General features: G+C 39.6%; 1 protein-coding gene across 4 annotated transcripts in view; it reads right to left on the minus strand.

Annotated features, from left to right (window-relative positions):
- Nucleotides 1-16457, minus strand: part of SCAF8 (SR-related CTD associated factor 8) — a 196093-nt gene that overhangs the window by 160499 nt on the left and 19137 nt on the right. For all 4 annotated transcript variants that reach the window (XR_006680462.1, XR_006680463.1, XM_045294340.1 and 1 more), the window contains exons 2-3: nucleotides 8597-8680; nucleotides 3086-3130 (exon numbers count right to left, since the gene is read on the minus strand). Coding sequence is in view for 2 of the 4 variants with exons in the window: in XM_045294340.1 (XP_045150275.1) it covers nucleotides 3086-3130; nucleotides 8597-8680 (129 nt within the window). In the remaining 2 variants the exon portion in view is untranslated. The remainder of the gene's footprint in view (nucleotides 1-3085; nucleotides 3131-8596; nucleotides 8681-16457) is intronic.

Consider the following 16457-nt stretch of genomic DNA (forward strand, 5'->3'; position numbering starts at 1 on the left):
GACAAGCTACAGACTGGGGGCAGGGATTGCCAAAAAATGTCCGTCAGACAAAAGCCTTCATCAGGAAACACATACAGAACTGTACATTAAAACCACCACGAGGTATCATGGCATGCCTATCACAACAGCAGTGAAAAACACCAATGACTTCATTAAGAGAGGGCTTCAAAAAGTTTGTGTGTAGGAAAATTACATTATCTTTTAATTCCATTTTTCCACTAACTTTTTGAAGCCCTTCTCGTATTTCACAGAGGTACATTGCTCCCCTTAGGTTTTCCTGCAATCGTGCATGAACTATCTCATCCCAAAATCAAATTAGTAAAGAAAAAAAAGGCCATAAATTCATGTCTATTCCCTGTAGTGAGGAAAATTACTCAAGATGACTCTTCTAGCTATTATTGTGTCTTGACTCCCACCAAATGTGTGGTGTGCGTGACCTACCAAGGGGGCTGACTAGCTTACTAATCGTGTATATAAGTTATGTGGCACTCATGAGGGGTGGGGCATGCAAATAGTGTTACACAACTCAAACATGGAGACTGGCCAGTTTTGCCATCCACTGGGTTTCAAATGAGCCTTCTCAGAGCAGAGAGGAGATGCACCCCCATCATGAGAGAGTCAGAGACTCGTTTGCTGCTGCCTCTAGTTCTGTAAAGAGGGAGTCTCGTTTGCCAGCCCAGGTAGGAAGTTGTGGGGCTGAGTGGCCCCAGGCTGAAAATGTTGGTGAACAGAGTGACTTTTAAGTACTCATCAGCAGATTAAAAGATCTTTGTAAAAATGCCCAAATGGGGCAGAGGTCAAGCGGCCATGTGGTTGAAAGGCTGACAACCAGAGAGGTCAACCCACGGTTGTCCGGACCCAAGAACTATAACCTAAGCAGTTCTGATTCTGAGTAACTTCTGAGCTTTCTTAATAACCTCATAACTTTGAGTATAGTCTGTGAGGTTTGTGTGACCACTGCAAGGAATTAGTTACCCAACAAAGAAGTAAAGAGCACCAGAAACGGTGAACACATTTGGAAGGTGGAAGCCTGACCAATCTCCAGCTAAGTCTTGGGCTGATGTGCACTCTGACTCTTTCCCTCCCTTTGTGAAGTCAGAGGTGGTCACAGGGCACAATCACACCATTTTAACAAGCCGTACTACTCATAAGTGAATGCGAAATCCCAGGTCCCTCCCTAGCGTCAGTGAAGCAAAACCTGGATTTCAGGAAGATCTTTTGGAAATTCCATAATCAAGGGGCAATATAGTGGAAGCAGAATTGCTGTAGACATCACTGGTGTTGTGCATGATTGTATCACTGCTGACTCAAGGAGAACCTGCACAACAGAAGTGGTTTCCAATAAAGGCTGCCATCTTTCTGCGAGCTGGTCAACGGGTCTTTTCTCCATCACAGCAGTGGGTTCGAGCCTGATTTTTTAATTAGTAGCTATGCATGTACTCTTCTTGTCACCAAAATTCCTGTGCTTTAGACATTAAAGCCTTTTAAAATGACATCTTGATGTTATAGAAGGAAGAAACCTCCCAATAATGAGCATTCCCATTTCTTATACTGATGTATCTATTGAAAGGTCAGCAAACTTGCATTTAACTTTGGAATCTTAGCCTCAAATCACCTAAATTAGTTGGCTCCCAGTTTTATAGAGCATATTGAGAAAGTAAGGCTTGCAAGCAGGGGAAGAAGAAAGCAAAGGCACACAAATTAGCAGACTGTTTCAAGACAAACGACCTCGCCGATTCCATGACACAGTAACTCCCCTTTGGCTCTTACATACTTTTCTCATCAACAATATCTGTTCCACAACAATCTGGCCACTCTGCTGAGTTCTTGGTGCTCCACATCCATTAAGACACAAAATGCTATTATTCTTACATCAAAGCACGAGAATGAATTGAGTACAAAACCTAAATTAATTACAGTTTGGAAGGATAAGTCTTACGCACTCCTGTCAAAACTAGGGCACCAACAGGCTTCTGGTCACAAGGACAATGACAAAGAACTGCGATCTAGGTCCCTGGATCTGGTTTACAAATAGCATTAACACATGAACACAAAGACAACTGGTTTTCAATCTCCTCTCCCTCTGCTTCACTCAATTTCCTCTCCCTCTGTTTCACCTAGCGAATGGAACTGCAAGTGTACAGAAGAGATTGTCAACAAGGGAAATAATGGATCAATCAAGAAGAGGCTTGTGGAGAATATTCCATCCACATCCTATCTGAAAGAATAGGAGCTGGAATGACCACAAATTTTCCCAAGACCCTCTGCTCTTCCTCTTCCCCTAACAGCCTGAGTAAGCAACTGAAATGTTTCACCACTCACTTGACCCAGAAAACCCCATAAAATCATGAAAAGCAAGAGGGTCGAATCTATGGGTCCATTTTGAGAACACCTGTGACACTGCCCAGGCCATCAAGGGTATGCATATCTGGAAAGCCACCAATTATCTGAAAGAAACTTATGGGTTTAGAGATGAGGATTCTCTGGTCATTGAGTACATTCAGGTGAACAAAGTTCCCAAGATAGACAACCGGACTTACAGAGCTCACAGGCGGATCAGTCCACACAATCTCCCCCTGCCACATTGAAATGACCCTGACTGAAAAGCAACAAGCGGTTCCGAAGCCAGAAGAGGAGGTTGCAAAGATCTCCCAGAAGAAACTGAAGAAGCAAAAACTTACGGCTCTGGAGTAAATTAAGCTTAAAATAAAAGTTTTACCAAAAAACTGCTACCTAGGCATAAAGCTTAAAATAATCAGGGTAATGTTTCATTAAAAGCTATAAGCGATATATATTTATAATCTCATTCCAAATCAATCAGTTGACACTCTTTTTATCAAATGACAAAATGTACTTTATGGCTATACAAATTTATCAAAACTACCTAGCGGAAAGTCATTGTTTTCAAAATTATCCAAAGAGTGCTTTCATTTTATGCATCAATTAAAAAGAAAATTAACAGGAATCACTTTTTAATAGTCTTATCAAAATAATTTAAACTTAAACACCGACTTAAAGAAGACAATCACAAGGCATTAATTTACCATAATATATTTAGCATATTTATAGAAAATTATATACTTACCTTCTGAATGAATTTTTCAACACTCTGTACCACATGTTTATAGAACTGAAAAAGAAAAAAAAACAAGTATGGTTTTAAAACCTGTCCAATTAGCCTAGAAATGTCCTCCTAACCATATATTTCACAGGTCTATCAAAATACACTTTAATCAAAAACTCTTGAGATTGGGGTAGGGTGGGAGGGAGGAAGAAGCTGATACCAAGGGCTCAAGTAGAAAGAAAATGTTTTGAAAAGGATGGTGGCAACATGTACAAATGTGCTTGACACAATGGATGTATGGACTGTTATAAGAACTGTAAGAGCCCACAATAAAATTATTTTAAAAAAAATTTTTTAAGAATTCGGAGACAAACATTTATGTCCTTCACTGTCATAAGCATCTAGTTTCAGCATCTGACAGGTAAAAAGAAAGCTTTGATGTAGTTATATGGTCTGTGTGGCCACATGTTACTAAACACAAATACTTATTAGAGCATTCTGTGACAAACAGCATGTTGATAAGAGTAATTGTGGTTAACTCACTGACAGATGTTTATTCTCACTTTCATGACAGGAAAAGAATACATTTCCTGTATCACCTAATCAAGGATGGTAATAGAAAATACAAATAGCATTAACTAATGTCTGCAAGAGAACTGTCACCTTCATTAATCTCCCTCTACTTTCTCCTGGATGGTGGAGCTGCAGGTCATTTTATCTGGGGTAAGATGTAGGGGCATACAATGCCCTCACAGTGGAGAAAAAATGATATGGGAGAAGGAAGCAAATGCACAGATAGAAGCTTAGCAATGAAAAAAAAAAAAAGCTTAGAATTGTCAACGAGGCAGAATTTTTCAACTTTTCTATATTTCTGCTTATATTAACTGTGAGAAAACAAACAGTTTTAAGTTTCATAAAACCTAACATTATGACGAAAACAGAAACAAACATTTAAGAAAACTATGGAGAACATTGCCTTATAAATTTCAATACTTCAATGGCAATAGGTTAATGAGTATATTTATTTTTAAAACTCACTAGAAGTGGTGAGAGTGCAAATACTGGGAGAGTGGAGGGAGGGTGGGGTGGAAAGGGGGAACTGATTACAGGGATCTACATATAACCTCCTCCCTGGGGGATGGACAACAGAAAAGTGGGTGAAGGGAAACATTGGGCAGTGTAAGATATGACAAAATAATAATTTATAAATTATCAAGGGTTCGTGAGGGAGGGGGAGCAGGAAGGGAGGGGGGAAAATGAAGGGCTGATGCCAAGGGCTTAAGTGGAGAGCAAATGTTTTGAGAATGATGAGGGCAACGAATGTGCAAATGTGCTTTATACAATTGACGTATGTATGGATTTTGATAAGAGTTGTATGAGCCCCCAACAAAATTATCTTTTTAAAAAGTCACTAGAACTGTGCTTCCATTTAATCTTTAAAATTCATGAAGTATGTTTAGAAAATCCCTTTTAGGCTGAAAAGATACAAGATCACTCAAGTGGTCTTACACAAAATCATTTATAAAATGGAAAATTAGGAACATCTCATTACTTATATTTTACCATTCCCCAAATGTACAATAAGCTTTTCCTTGGGGGGAAATGTACTTTGCAATAAAGTAATGCATGGTTTCATCAGTAGTCTAAGTCACTCAAATACAAAAGGTGAAAACTATTTAAAGTCATTAGGTACCTTACAGACATTTCAATAGCTATAAGCAATGGAAATAACCTCAAATAATTACAAAGTGATTTTATAAAATAACAACTCTTCTTAGAAAAAAAATTATAATGCTTTTTAGCTGAAGTTACTATATGTAATTCAGGGCACGGGTGCTTCCTAAACTTTCTATTAAAAGTTTTCTTAATTCACGTCAGTTATCTTCCACAGTGGTGGTCCATGTGGTTTTGAGAAAGGTGATGTTCAAAAGCACCTATTAAAATAATTTCTCTTAACAATGATAAAAATCCTCAACTTGCTGTAATATGAAGCACTATTTACCATTTAAATATCATTTTAAAGGCAGTGAAATCTCAGTTCAATGTATGTACTAAGTGCAATTTAAAATAATCCAGTATTGCAAAACAATTGTTCTGAACTTTTCAAAACTATCAATGATGGATAAAACAAAACAGATTTGGCGACATGACCAATAAATGTAATGTGCGATCCTTGAACAATCTTGAAAAACCAGGGACAACTACTTACGTCAATACTAAGACAGCAGGTGAAATTGGGCTATAGATTATGCATTAGACCATAGTACCATATCAAAGTGAAATTATTACATATGATCATTAGATTGTCATTTTGACAGTGCTATTGCTATAGGAAATTCAAAATCAAAGATGTAGAAACATGATGCCATTGTTTGTAAGTTGCAGAACTACTTTTCAAACGAGTCAGGCAAAAGAAAACAAGTGTGAAATGAAATGAAAACAAAAGAAGCAAATATTAACAACTGGTGGCACTAAGGGAAGAATACATGGTGCTATATGTTCTTGAAACTTCTATAACGGTTCAGTTACTGTAAAATATAAAATATGTGATTAAATATTAATAATAAAGAAAAAGAACACCATAATATGTAGTAACTATTTAGGCCAGCAGTTCTCAACCTGTGGGTTGCGACCCCGTTGGGGGGGTTGAATGACACTTTCACAGGGTTTGCCCGATTCATAACAGTAGCAAAATTACAGTTATGAAGTAGCAAGGAAAATAATCTTATGGTTGGGGGTCACCACAACATGAGGAACTGTATTAAAGGGTCGCAGCATTAGGAAGGTTGAGAACCACTGATTTGGACTCTTAATTTATGGACTCCAAGGATAAACTTCACTAGTGAATAGCCCTACTGACTCTAACACTAATTACTTAACCTCACCTAGACCCTGGTCCACATCAGAAAAAAGGAAACACTAGTACCTATACCAACCAGCTGCTCTAAGGGAGAAAGATAAGACTTTCTACTCCTGCAAAGGCATAACAGTTTTGGCAACCACAGGAGCAGGGTTACTGTGTCCTACAGCCACTGAGCATGGGAATGAATTCCACGGCAGTGAGTTAGATTACACCCTATGGGAGAAGATGTGGTAGCATTGCCATGTAAACCATTAGGTACTTTATAGACAACCAATAGTTTTATAGCCCTGAAAAGTGTGCATTCAAACCCAATAGCTGCTCGGGAGAGAACTGAAACTACTTGCTCCAGATTTTCAGCCTCAAAAACACACATGGGCGTGCTTCTCTGGCCTACAGGGTCTTGAGTCAGACTCTGACACCCAGTGGAAACCCCACTAAGATAACCTCACCTGTATCAGAATTAAGGAACTGACTTACTCCCTTGGACTTAACACCCTAGTATGAGAAAAGGCAGATGACCGCTATCCCAAGGTAATGAAATTGATAGCTGTTGAACTTTGGTTCAGATCTCTTGCTCTGAAGATACCCAAAGAATGATGGCCTGTGACTACAATCTTTTTTCTCACTGCCATCAAGTCAATGCCAACTCATAGCGACTCTATAGGACAGTATACAATTGCCCTGAGAGTGTCTGAGACTGTAACTTCTTAAAGAAGTATAAAACCCCAGTCTTCTCCCACAAAGTTGCTGGGAGTTTCAAACTGTTGACCTTACAGTTAGCAGCACAGTGCATAATCACTATACCACCAGGGGACTATAATCTATTTACCATTTTAATGCTCTCTGTTTTTTTATAACATATAATAGTTTGGCAAGTATGATTCTGCCTTTGTGATTGAGTATTATTGAAAGTTTTGCCTTATCCCCCAACTTCACTGTTCATATAAATAATGTCTAGTCACTTATGCTGTGAAAGTTTTGACCTATATCCAAACTTCATTGTTCATATAAATAATGCCCAGTTAAGTAAATTGTTAATCTGTACATGTCAATGTACGTATTACGGTCCAAAAAGTTGGCCTATATAAGTATAATTTCCTTTTCTCAAAAGTGTTTTAAATTCTCCACCACTGGCTAAATTAATGATACTATCGATAGAATTTACCGTATGTCCCATTAGGAAGATTTATAATGTCCTCTGTCATAAAATGATGTCTCTAAAAGTGAACCAGAGACATAAAAGCATAGATATTTGAATGGATATTCGGCTTGAACTTTAATTGAAGCTTTAACCTAAAACAATTCGTTCCTATGACATAGCCCTACTCAGTACTCACCCTCATGAAGAGATCCTGAAGGCATGGGTGCTATAGCAAAGCATAGTGAGGTACCCAACTATCAGAAAGAATAGCATTCAGGATCCTAAAGGCTTGTCTTAAAACAAAAGCCATCTAAGTGGAGTATCGACTAAGTAAGTCCAGACAGAAGAAGCGTACCAACTTGTGTGATCCACGGACTGTAAATAATAAAACCCAAACCCAAAAAAGAAAATGGAATTAAAACCTTACATTCCAAACACTCAGTTTGCCTAAGGCTATGGATGACAGTGGAAGCCCAAAACCCATTTGCAGGGTCCCCACATGGATTAAGCCTCCAGTGAATCCCCTCTGACGTATGTGAAGTTAAAATACAGGAACACGTTTTCATTTGATTTCCCTTTTGACCCATTTTAAAGTTAGTTCTTTGAATATCTTCTTCCTTTTGGCTGAGGTTTTTGTTGTTTTGCCATTATTGTTGTTTTTGTTTCTTGTTTGTGTTTTGTATGACTTTCTGTATATGAACTCCAGGATATACCAATCTATAGACGGTAAGTGGATTAATAATTACCTAGGGGCACAGCGGAGGACATGTGTGTGTGGGAGTGGGGAAGGACAATGAGGAGCTAACAGTCATGAGTCTGAGTAAGAAGAAAATGTTCTGAAATGGACTGTGATGACGGCACAATTCTTATTAAAATGAATGATTAAATTGTATGATATGTAAATTAGATGCTAATAAAACTTTTAAAAATATATAGTCCTTCACTCTCAATTTTAACAGCTCTAAATTAGCAGCTCAAGTAGAAAAATTTCTAGATTTAGGGAGATGAACCTCTTGAGGTTACCTAGAATTGAGCTTCAAAGGGTTCTTTAAAGGCATACATTTTATGTAAAATTGTGTACATCTGTGTATTCACTAAAGAAGATCCAACCTTTCTCTGAGCTTTTCAAAAGCTTTCACAATTAAGTCAACATGAAGTTTAAAGCTTCTACATCAGAACACTGGCTCATTGCCTACAGCCTCTTCCCACAATGCAAATGGCCTATGTACAATATATACAATGACCACTGTTCAAGTCTACATGAGAATCAATAAGAAAAATATCAATATATCACATTGACAATGGAAATGACCAAAAAAAAAAAATCACCACTTCAAAGCTTTTGGAATGTTTACCAAAATGTTTTGTCTCTAGTGGAAGGTTTGCAGGTGACATTTATTTTGTTGTTTCCCCCAAAGCAGCACACTTTCTCTGAGAAGAGAACATAGAATCCATAAAAATTATCTCCTCTACAAAATACTAGAGGTAGCACTTTCTTTTGAAAACACAAGATGAAAGTGTTACTCACCTTGATAGCTTTGATGGCTGCCTTAGTAATTTGGGTCATTTTTGCTTTAGAAATAGGTGGCTTGTAGTCATTCAGGGAATATAACTAGAGAAAAAGAAAAAAGGTTAAACACATCAAAACTAATTCTCTCCAGGCAATGACATGAAAGTCCCACTATTTTCATGTTCACCCTCTCCATGAAATCACAGTACTGCTTTTCCTTTTAAAATGAAGCTCACCATCCTGAGCCACACACTGTCACAGAGTCGATTCTGAGTCCTGACAACTGAGGAAGACAAAACAGGACTGCCTCTGTGGGTTTCTGAGACAGCAAGTCTTCACAGAAGTAGAAAGGCTCATCTTTTTCCTGAAGAGCAGCTGGTGGGTTCCAAGTGCTAATTAGCCATCCAAACAAACAAACAACTTAACCGCCATCGAGTCAATGCCAACTCATAGCAACCCCACAGGACAGGGTACAACTGTCCTTGTGAGTTTCTACTATTTACAAGCGTAGAAAGCCTCTTCTTTTTCCCTGGAGAGCAGCTGGCGGTTTCCAAGTACTGACCTTGAGGTTAGCAGCTCAACACTTAGCCATTACACCACCAGAGCCCTAATTAGCCATCAGGGAAATGCAAATCCAAGCCACAAGGAAATACCACTTTACATTTACTAACATCATTAAATACAAAATCTAGATAACAACGAGGGTTAGTAAGGATTCAGAGAAATGGGAAGCCTCATATGTAGTTGGTCAGAATGCAAAACCACATTTCTTTGGAACATAGTCTGGCAGTGTCTAAAAAGTTAAACAGACTTACCATTGGCCCTTATAGTTAAGCTCACATTAAACGTCCACAAATGTTCATTATTGCGTTATTCATAATTAACCAAGAAAAAGAAACCACCCCTATTTCCATCAGTGGGTGAATGGGTAAAACAAAGTGCTGTCTATCCAGCTGGTGAAGCTTTAGTGATAAAGGAAGCACTGCCTGACACATGGAGGAACCTTGAAAAGAGGCTGAGAGATGAGGAAAGGAGCCCGGTTACAGGCGTACTTCGTGGACAGTGCTATCCAGATACACTTCTTCACATGGACGGTCTGGGGCAATCAAATCTATTGGCTCCATAACTTACAATATCACGAACTCACTACATGCCTGAGTGTCACATTTTGGAAATTCTCATAATATTCACTTTTTTCATAATGTGACTATACATTTACTTAATAGACTACAGTATAGTGTAAGCATAATGTTTATATGAACTGGAAAGCGGGGGGGGGGGGAACCCACATCATTTACTTAGAAATTTTGTTAGAGAAAACAGCTGAAAAGGAAAAGAGGTAAACCGGGAACAACTAACAAAGTTTAAATGAAGACGGGATCAAAACTTTCACTCAGAGATGCTAATATTTTAGCTATCAAGCTAAAGGCTTTTGGCTACAAGACTGAAAACTAATCTTTGCCTAGAATGTGGAAAAACCAACTAGAACAAACTTTAAAGCAACTCAAGGGAAAAGTAAGGGAATAACCAACTATAAATGTAGGGAGTCCTCTACACAGTTCCTATTCCCACATTCCTGACAATCTAACCATGTGTAGATGCAATTGAGTTTTACCCCTCAATATTTCTGGAATCAGCCCCATATCTCCGGTCTCTTCTCTTCTTCCACACCCACAACCACAGACACAAAGGCCAAATCCACCCAACAACCCCCCCCCCAGCAGCATGTTCTGCAGGCCAGGCTCACAGCTAGTTTCTCATAGAAACAAACAACAACAAAACCCTTGAAACTCTCAGCCATCAACTTGATTCCGACTCACACAAACCATACAGGCAGAGTAGATCTGCCCTGTGGGTTTCCAAGGCTGTCCATCTCTACAGAATCAGAAATCATCATCTTTCTCCCTAGGAGCTGCTGCTTAATTTGAATTGCTGGTCTTGTGGTTAGCAGTCCAACCACAACCCACTAAGCTACTCTTTGTGAAAACACAAGTTTGCGAATACAAAACCCTGCCAGGTCTAAGGCCAACCTTCCAGGCTTCATGATCCATCCCTATGATCAAACCACAGGACCTGGCAACAGGACCTTTAAAATGAGGCTTGGTACCTTTATTTGGAATACTCTCCACTAGTCTCTCTCCACTACTGGAGAGATGTGTTAGTCTGAGTACTTTGAAGAAACAAATCCACAGAAACTCATGTATAAGAGAGAGTTTTATATCAAGAAAATATCCCAACCCAGTGCTGCTCAAGTCCACAAGTCCAACAACCCACTAACCCATATGTCCAACACCAATCCACAAAGTCCTCCTCCATCTCACAACACACATGCAATGATGCTGACTGCAGGAGGAAAGCTGAATCAGTGAATGTGTAAGCATCTCAGCACTGGGAGGGGTCTTCACACGGCTGCTCCGCACCCAGGGCTACATCGGGGTAGGACCATGCAGCTTCTTCTCGGGGATGTATTGCAGGAAGTGAGCCTTGCCAGTGAAGCAGGGAACTGGCTAAGGCACCTGCACCTTGGTCCAACCATCACAAAGCAAGAGACCCAAGAACTAGAAAGGTGAGGCTCACCAAGCTATTTATCGCTCCGCCTTTCAATTAACCCCACATGTGTTTATCGGCCAGGTTGGAACAATAAACTCTAACTATATCAAGAGATGAATGTAGAAGATCAAAGGGGATAAACCTGACTTGAACAATTAGAACTTTGTCAGATCATTTGTTCCTCTGATGTGTGTTCTCTACCTGATCTGGTTTTCAACATTTTCTATTTTTCTATTTTGTTTTTGTTAATAGTATGGTTTATCTGAAAGGTGTTATGTCACTGGGGTCACCCTCTTTAAGTTGTGTTATATGTATTTCGATATATGAAACCCTGAGCTGATGAACTTCTGAGCAAGTAGAATAAGGGGATGAGGGGTAGGTTTGGGGTTGGTGTAAAAGAGAGATGATGCTAAGGAAAGAAAAAGAATGCTTAGGAACTGTGGTGGCAATTGTACAGTACTGCTTGACATGACTGAACTAGAATGACATCTGTATTAATTCCCAATTAATAATATATCAAAACTTTTAAAAAATGTTTAATTGAATAAAACACTGAAAATTGTGAGGTTAAAACAAGTGGGGGGAGTACAATTTAGCTGAAAATCAGAGCAGGTGTGAATCAGGGTTGTATCCATCTATATATATTGAGCAAATAACCCAAGATGTGGGATTAGCTGAAGACCACAGCATCAGAATAAGAGGAAGTCTCTTTAATAATCTGTGATGTGCACATGACACAGGCTTGTTTGCTGAAATGCAAGAGTACTGGAAGCACTCATGATGAAGGTCAAAGACTACTATCTTCAAGTGCACATTACATACACCTCAATGTAAAGAAAACAATTTCCACAGCTGGACCAACATGCAACATGTCTTAATAAAGGGAGAAAAGGTTGAAGCTGTCAAGCATTTTATTTTGCTTGGATCCATAATCTCTGCCCATGGAAAAAGCAGGAAATCAAACATATTGCATTGCGCACATCTACTAAAGACCTCTTCAAAGGTTTGAAAGTAAATAAATCACTTTGAGGACTTAGAGCTGACCCAAGTCATAGTATTTAAATGGTGCCATGTGCCAAGTGAAAAATTGGGCAATATGAATATGGAAAATGAAGAACCGATGTATTTTAATTACAGTGTTGGTATGCTAAACAGTGAATACACTGTGGACTGCCAGGAGAAGGGACACATCTTCTGAGGAAAAGTTATGGCCAGGATTTGTCTTCTCTGTGTGGGACATGTTGAGAGAGCAGACCCTGGAAAAGGACATCCTGCTTGGTAAAGTAGAGCGTGTAAAAAGGAAGACCTTGAAGGAGATGGGCTGGCACACTGGCAGCAAACAATGGGCTCAAGCATAGCAGGAATGTTGGGAGGATGGGGCAGGACTGGGCAACGTTTCTGTCTGTTGTACATAGGGTTACTGAGATAGAACCAACATGCCAGCATCTATCAACAGGTGTCCTCAAACCTGCTAAGTATAAACACACACATCCATCCATCCATCCATGTGCCCACCCCTATATGGCCTAGCTAGAGGTTAGGATCCCATCAGGTCAGCCACTGTCAGCCTCACAGCGATCTGTAATATACTCATCGCTTGTGAAAGCAAAGGCTAAGTTCCCAGAAACTCTTAGCAGACACAGGAAGCTCCAAGGGCACAGATCCTGTCTGTCTGATTTTCTCCTTTTCTTCATCCTGAGAGAGAACAGGATTTGTCTGGAAAGAATTAAAATGATAAACCTAGGCTTTGTCCATAAGACCTTGGTGGGAAGCACAACCTTTTCATCTTATTACAAACAAATTACCAAATCTCTGAATTTCCAGTTTTCTCATTTACGACATTGAAACAAGACTTAGTTCACAAAAGTTCTATTTACAGATCTTAGATCACAGTAAATCACTCCAGCAAAGGTTGTTAAATTTAAAACCTTTTTTCTCTTTGGTATAGGCAATAGCCATGTTGGTAAATAAAATGAAAAGATGAACCAAACATTTATTCACTCAGATTCTTTGAAGGAAGGTGTATTCTCATGCTATCAGAGCAATGAAGATGTACCAGGCATTCCTACACTGACAACACATTACTCTGATTTTCTGTTGCAAAATCCTATATACTACCTTATAGACTATTACCTATAGGCACCACACCAAATGCGCATTTTTAGATCTGAAAGCAATTTCTTCAAATCAAATCAGTGTTAGTAACATTAAAGTACAGTCAGCTCTCCCCTAAACTGAGAAATGTTAGTAGTTAGGGGCTACACTCTACCACAAACATCCCTAATAAACATCTTTAAGGTTTATCTTTACTGATCCGACCTCGAGGGGCATGGTGGGTCATAACTACTCCGCTCTGCTCCGCCAGCACAGCAGCAGCCCCGGGCAACATGGAGACAAATGAGCACAGCTTTGTTCTAGTACCACGTAGAAAAACCACCACCCTGGAATCTGGCCACCTCTACATTTGAGCACAGCTATGCCTCCATTCCCCAAATGTGTGTTATCTTGTGCCTGGTGAGTACATATTCATGGCCTCCCTCCATGGACACACTGAGCAGACCCATCCCCCCAAATTGAACAAACATTGTATTTCATACTCTGCTATTTCAGGCGAAGGTGAGCTGGTGGCACTGGGCTGCTAACTACAAAGTCAGCAGTTCAAAAACATCAGCCATTCCAAGGGAGAAAAACCAGGCTTTCTACTCCTGTAAAGAATTAACAGTCTCAGGAACTCACAGGGGCAGTTCTACCCCCTCCTGTAGGGTTGCTATGAGCTGCTATCAACTTGATGGCAGTTAGTTTGGTTTTATGGTTATTTCAGGCAAAATTCTTCACCTAAGACATGTTCGCCTCTTTCTCAATTTAAGCAATTTCCACTATGATCTCAGAAAATCCCCGAAAACAGGTCGTTGTCGAGCATATTCCAGAGAACCATCATGTTTGCATAACATCTTGTTCAGTGGTAAATTACTCTTAAGCCTTCTAGAGTAAGTGAAGCAGGGGTCAGCCGAGTTCATCTTTATTTCAAAAAGCAACCAGAAAACCTCCATCGAACCTCCCCAGTCACCAAAGCAATCAGGACCCTCCCAAGTTCCTGGAACAACACAAACGTGATGCTTTCAATTCAAGAGTATGCTGACTGTGACAAGGTGCTTTTCTCCCTTTAAGGCACAGTAAAGGAATGCAATTACATGAGAGGTAAGCAACAAGCAAATGGCTGAAGGAGAAGGAATCAATGGATAGAGATGTCACCAGTTTCTCTAACACAGGAGCACAGTGAAGCGTGTAGTAAAGGAACAAACAAGGAAGAAATCACAAACCACAGTACTTAGAAAAGAAGATACAGTCAAGCAGAAAGCAGTGAATCCTGTAGAATTTGTGTTTCCCACCTAAATCCAAGGCATGACAACAGGCAGCGGCCCAGGGGAGCCAGTGTCTCATCTACAGTTGCAAAAGGTCAATAAATATTTAAAATGTTTATGATTTTGAGAATAACCAAGACAACTAGAGGTAAGGAATAGCTGTTCTCTTTGAGGAATAAAGGTTTAGGACGAGAAGATAATTCAATAAAAGCTCTCTTGTATCTTCATGAAAGTATCATGCCTTATACTTTGAAAAAATCATTAATTTTCAAGACAGTCATATTCTAAGTCCACTTTTGCTAACATCAGCCCTGCCAGGTACATCTCTCAAGAATAATACTCCTAGAAGTACTGGGGTAGAGTGGATCCTCTGGCCATGTCTTTTAACTCCCATGAAGTCAGTTTCCCCTGGCAGGTCTGGCTTAAAGAAAGTGGGAGAAGATGCTGGTTAGATTATCTGATTCAGTTGTGGATGGTTATTAGCAGGGTTAATTGTGATTGTAAAACTTTGGAAAATCTTAACAAGGGGGTTGATCAGTCTGCCATCCTGATGGGTATAAGATGATCTCTCTCAATCAAACTGAGTGAGTCTACCATCTACCATCAAGAACGAAAGGCCAGGAGGGACACATCCTTTGGACCCCTAGTTTCCTACACACTGAACCTTTTCCATCCAAGGCCAGGATGCTGTGACACCAGAAGCACCCGAGGAGTGGCAGCAGCACACAAGACAGTGTAGCAGGCTTCCCAGCCTCATGGTGTTAGTCAGTGATTCTCAACCTTCCTAATGCCACGACCCTTTCATACAGTTCCTCGTGTTGTGGTGACTCCCAACCATAAAATTATTTTCGTTGCTACTTCTTCCTAACTGTAATTTTGCTACTGTTATGAATCTGGCAAAGCTGTGAAAGGGTCGTTCAAGTAAAGCTGAGTGTCTTCAGGGATGAGGTGTACTTGTGCCTTGCTTATGAAGTGGGGTGCCTTATTAATTGGGGAGCTAAATTTGCTCATTCAGAATTAGAACAGAGCACCTTCAGATTGAGATAGCTCATTTTATACCAGCAGGATTATGTAGGGTAGCATGCCTTCTGAACATTTACTGACAGTGTTAAAGGAACTTTGTAACATTTATCTGAACAAGTTTACAGAACAAGGGGCTGTGTGACTAAGTGATGGAGAGCTAAAGAGAAGGGCACCTGTAGGCACAGCTGATAAGAGATGTCCTAACTAAAGAACTGCATCCTGAACATTCCTGATCTCTATTTGTACCCATTAATGAAGTATGGTCTGTGAGTTCTGTGTGGCCATTGCAATAAACTTTTCTTTCTTTCTGCAATGAACTTTTTAAACCTAGCAGAGAGGCAGAGAACTCATTGGGCGGGGCGGGGGGTGTCAGGAAAAAAGTTTGGAGGATGGAGGCATTGACCCATGCTTGGGCTGTTGATGCGGATTCCCCATTTGTGTAGCTAGACTAAGTCAGATGTTAGCATTCGTGAAATCTCTACAATACTCTATTGGGCAAATACCCAAAGCTACTTAGTACTCACAAGGTGAACAAATCATCAAAGGGCAATGTCATTACTTTATTTACGATAACAGTTGTGTAAAACACTCTATCCCACCTTAAGGACATACAACTGTTTTTATTCATGAATCAGAGCTGAACTACAAGAGTATATATGGCTTTGGGTGCATTTCTAAAACCTCTGCAATGGTTGTTAAAGCTACCAATTCTAAATCACTCCAAGGTAAAAATCAATATAAGCGTGCATTCTCGTTTCCCAATTCTTTCACCATGATACACAAGATAAATCTAGGAATATAAAGTAATATGGTTTTTTTTTTGTAAATTGTCAAAAATGTTTACAATCATTTTATTTCGATAAGTAATTCCAGCCATTCCTAGGGCTTTTTCAAAAATCTTTTACACGGGGTGCCATTAAGTCCCAATCAACTTAATGGTGTTC

This window comes from Echinops telfairi, unplaced genomic scaffold (genome assembly GCF_000313985.2).
Source record: "Echinops telfairi isolate 266 unplaced genomic scaffold, ASM31398v2 ScPeMD7_3533;HRSCAF=4204_0, whole genome shotgun sequence".
In the NCBI taxonomy this organism is placed as follows: domain Eukaryota; kingdom Metazoa; phylum Chordata; class Mammalia; order Afrosoricida; family Tenrecidae; genus Echinops; species Echinops telfairi.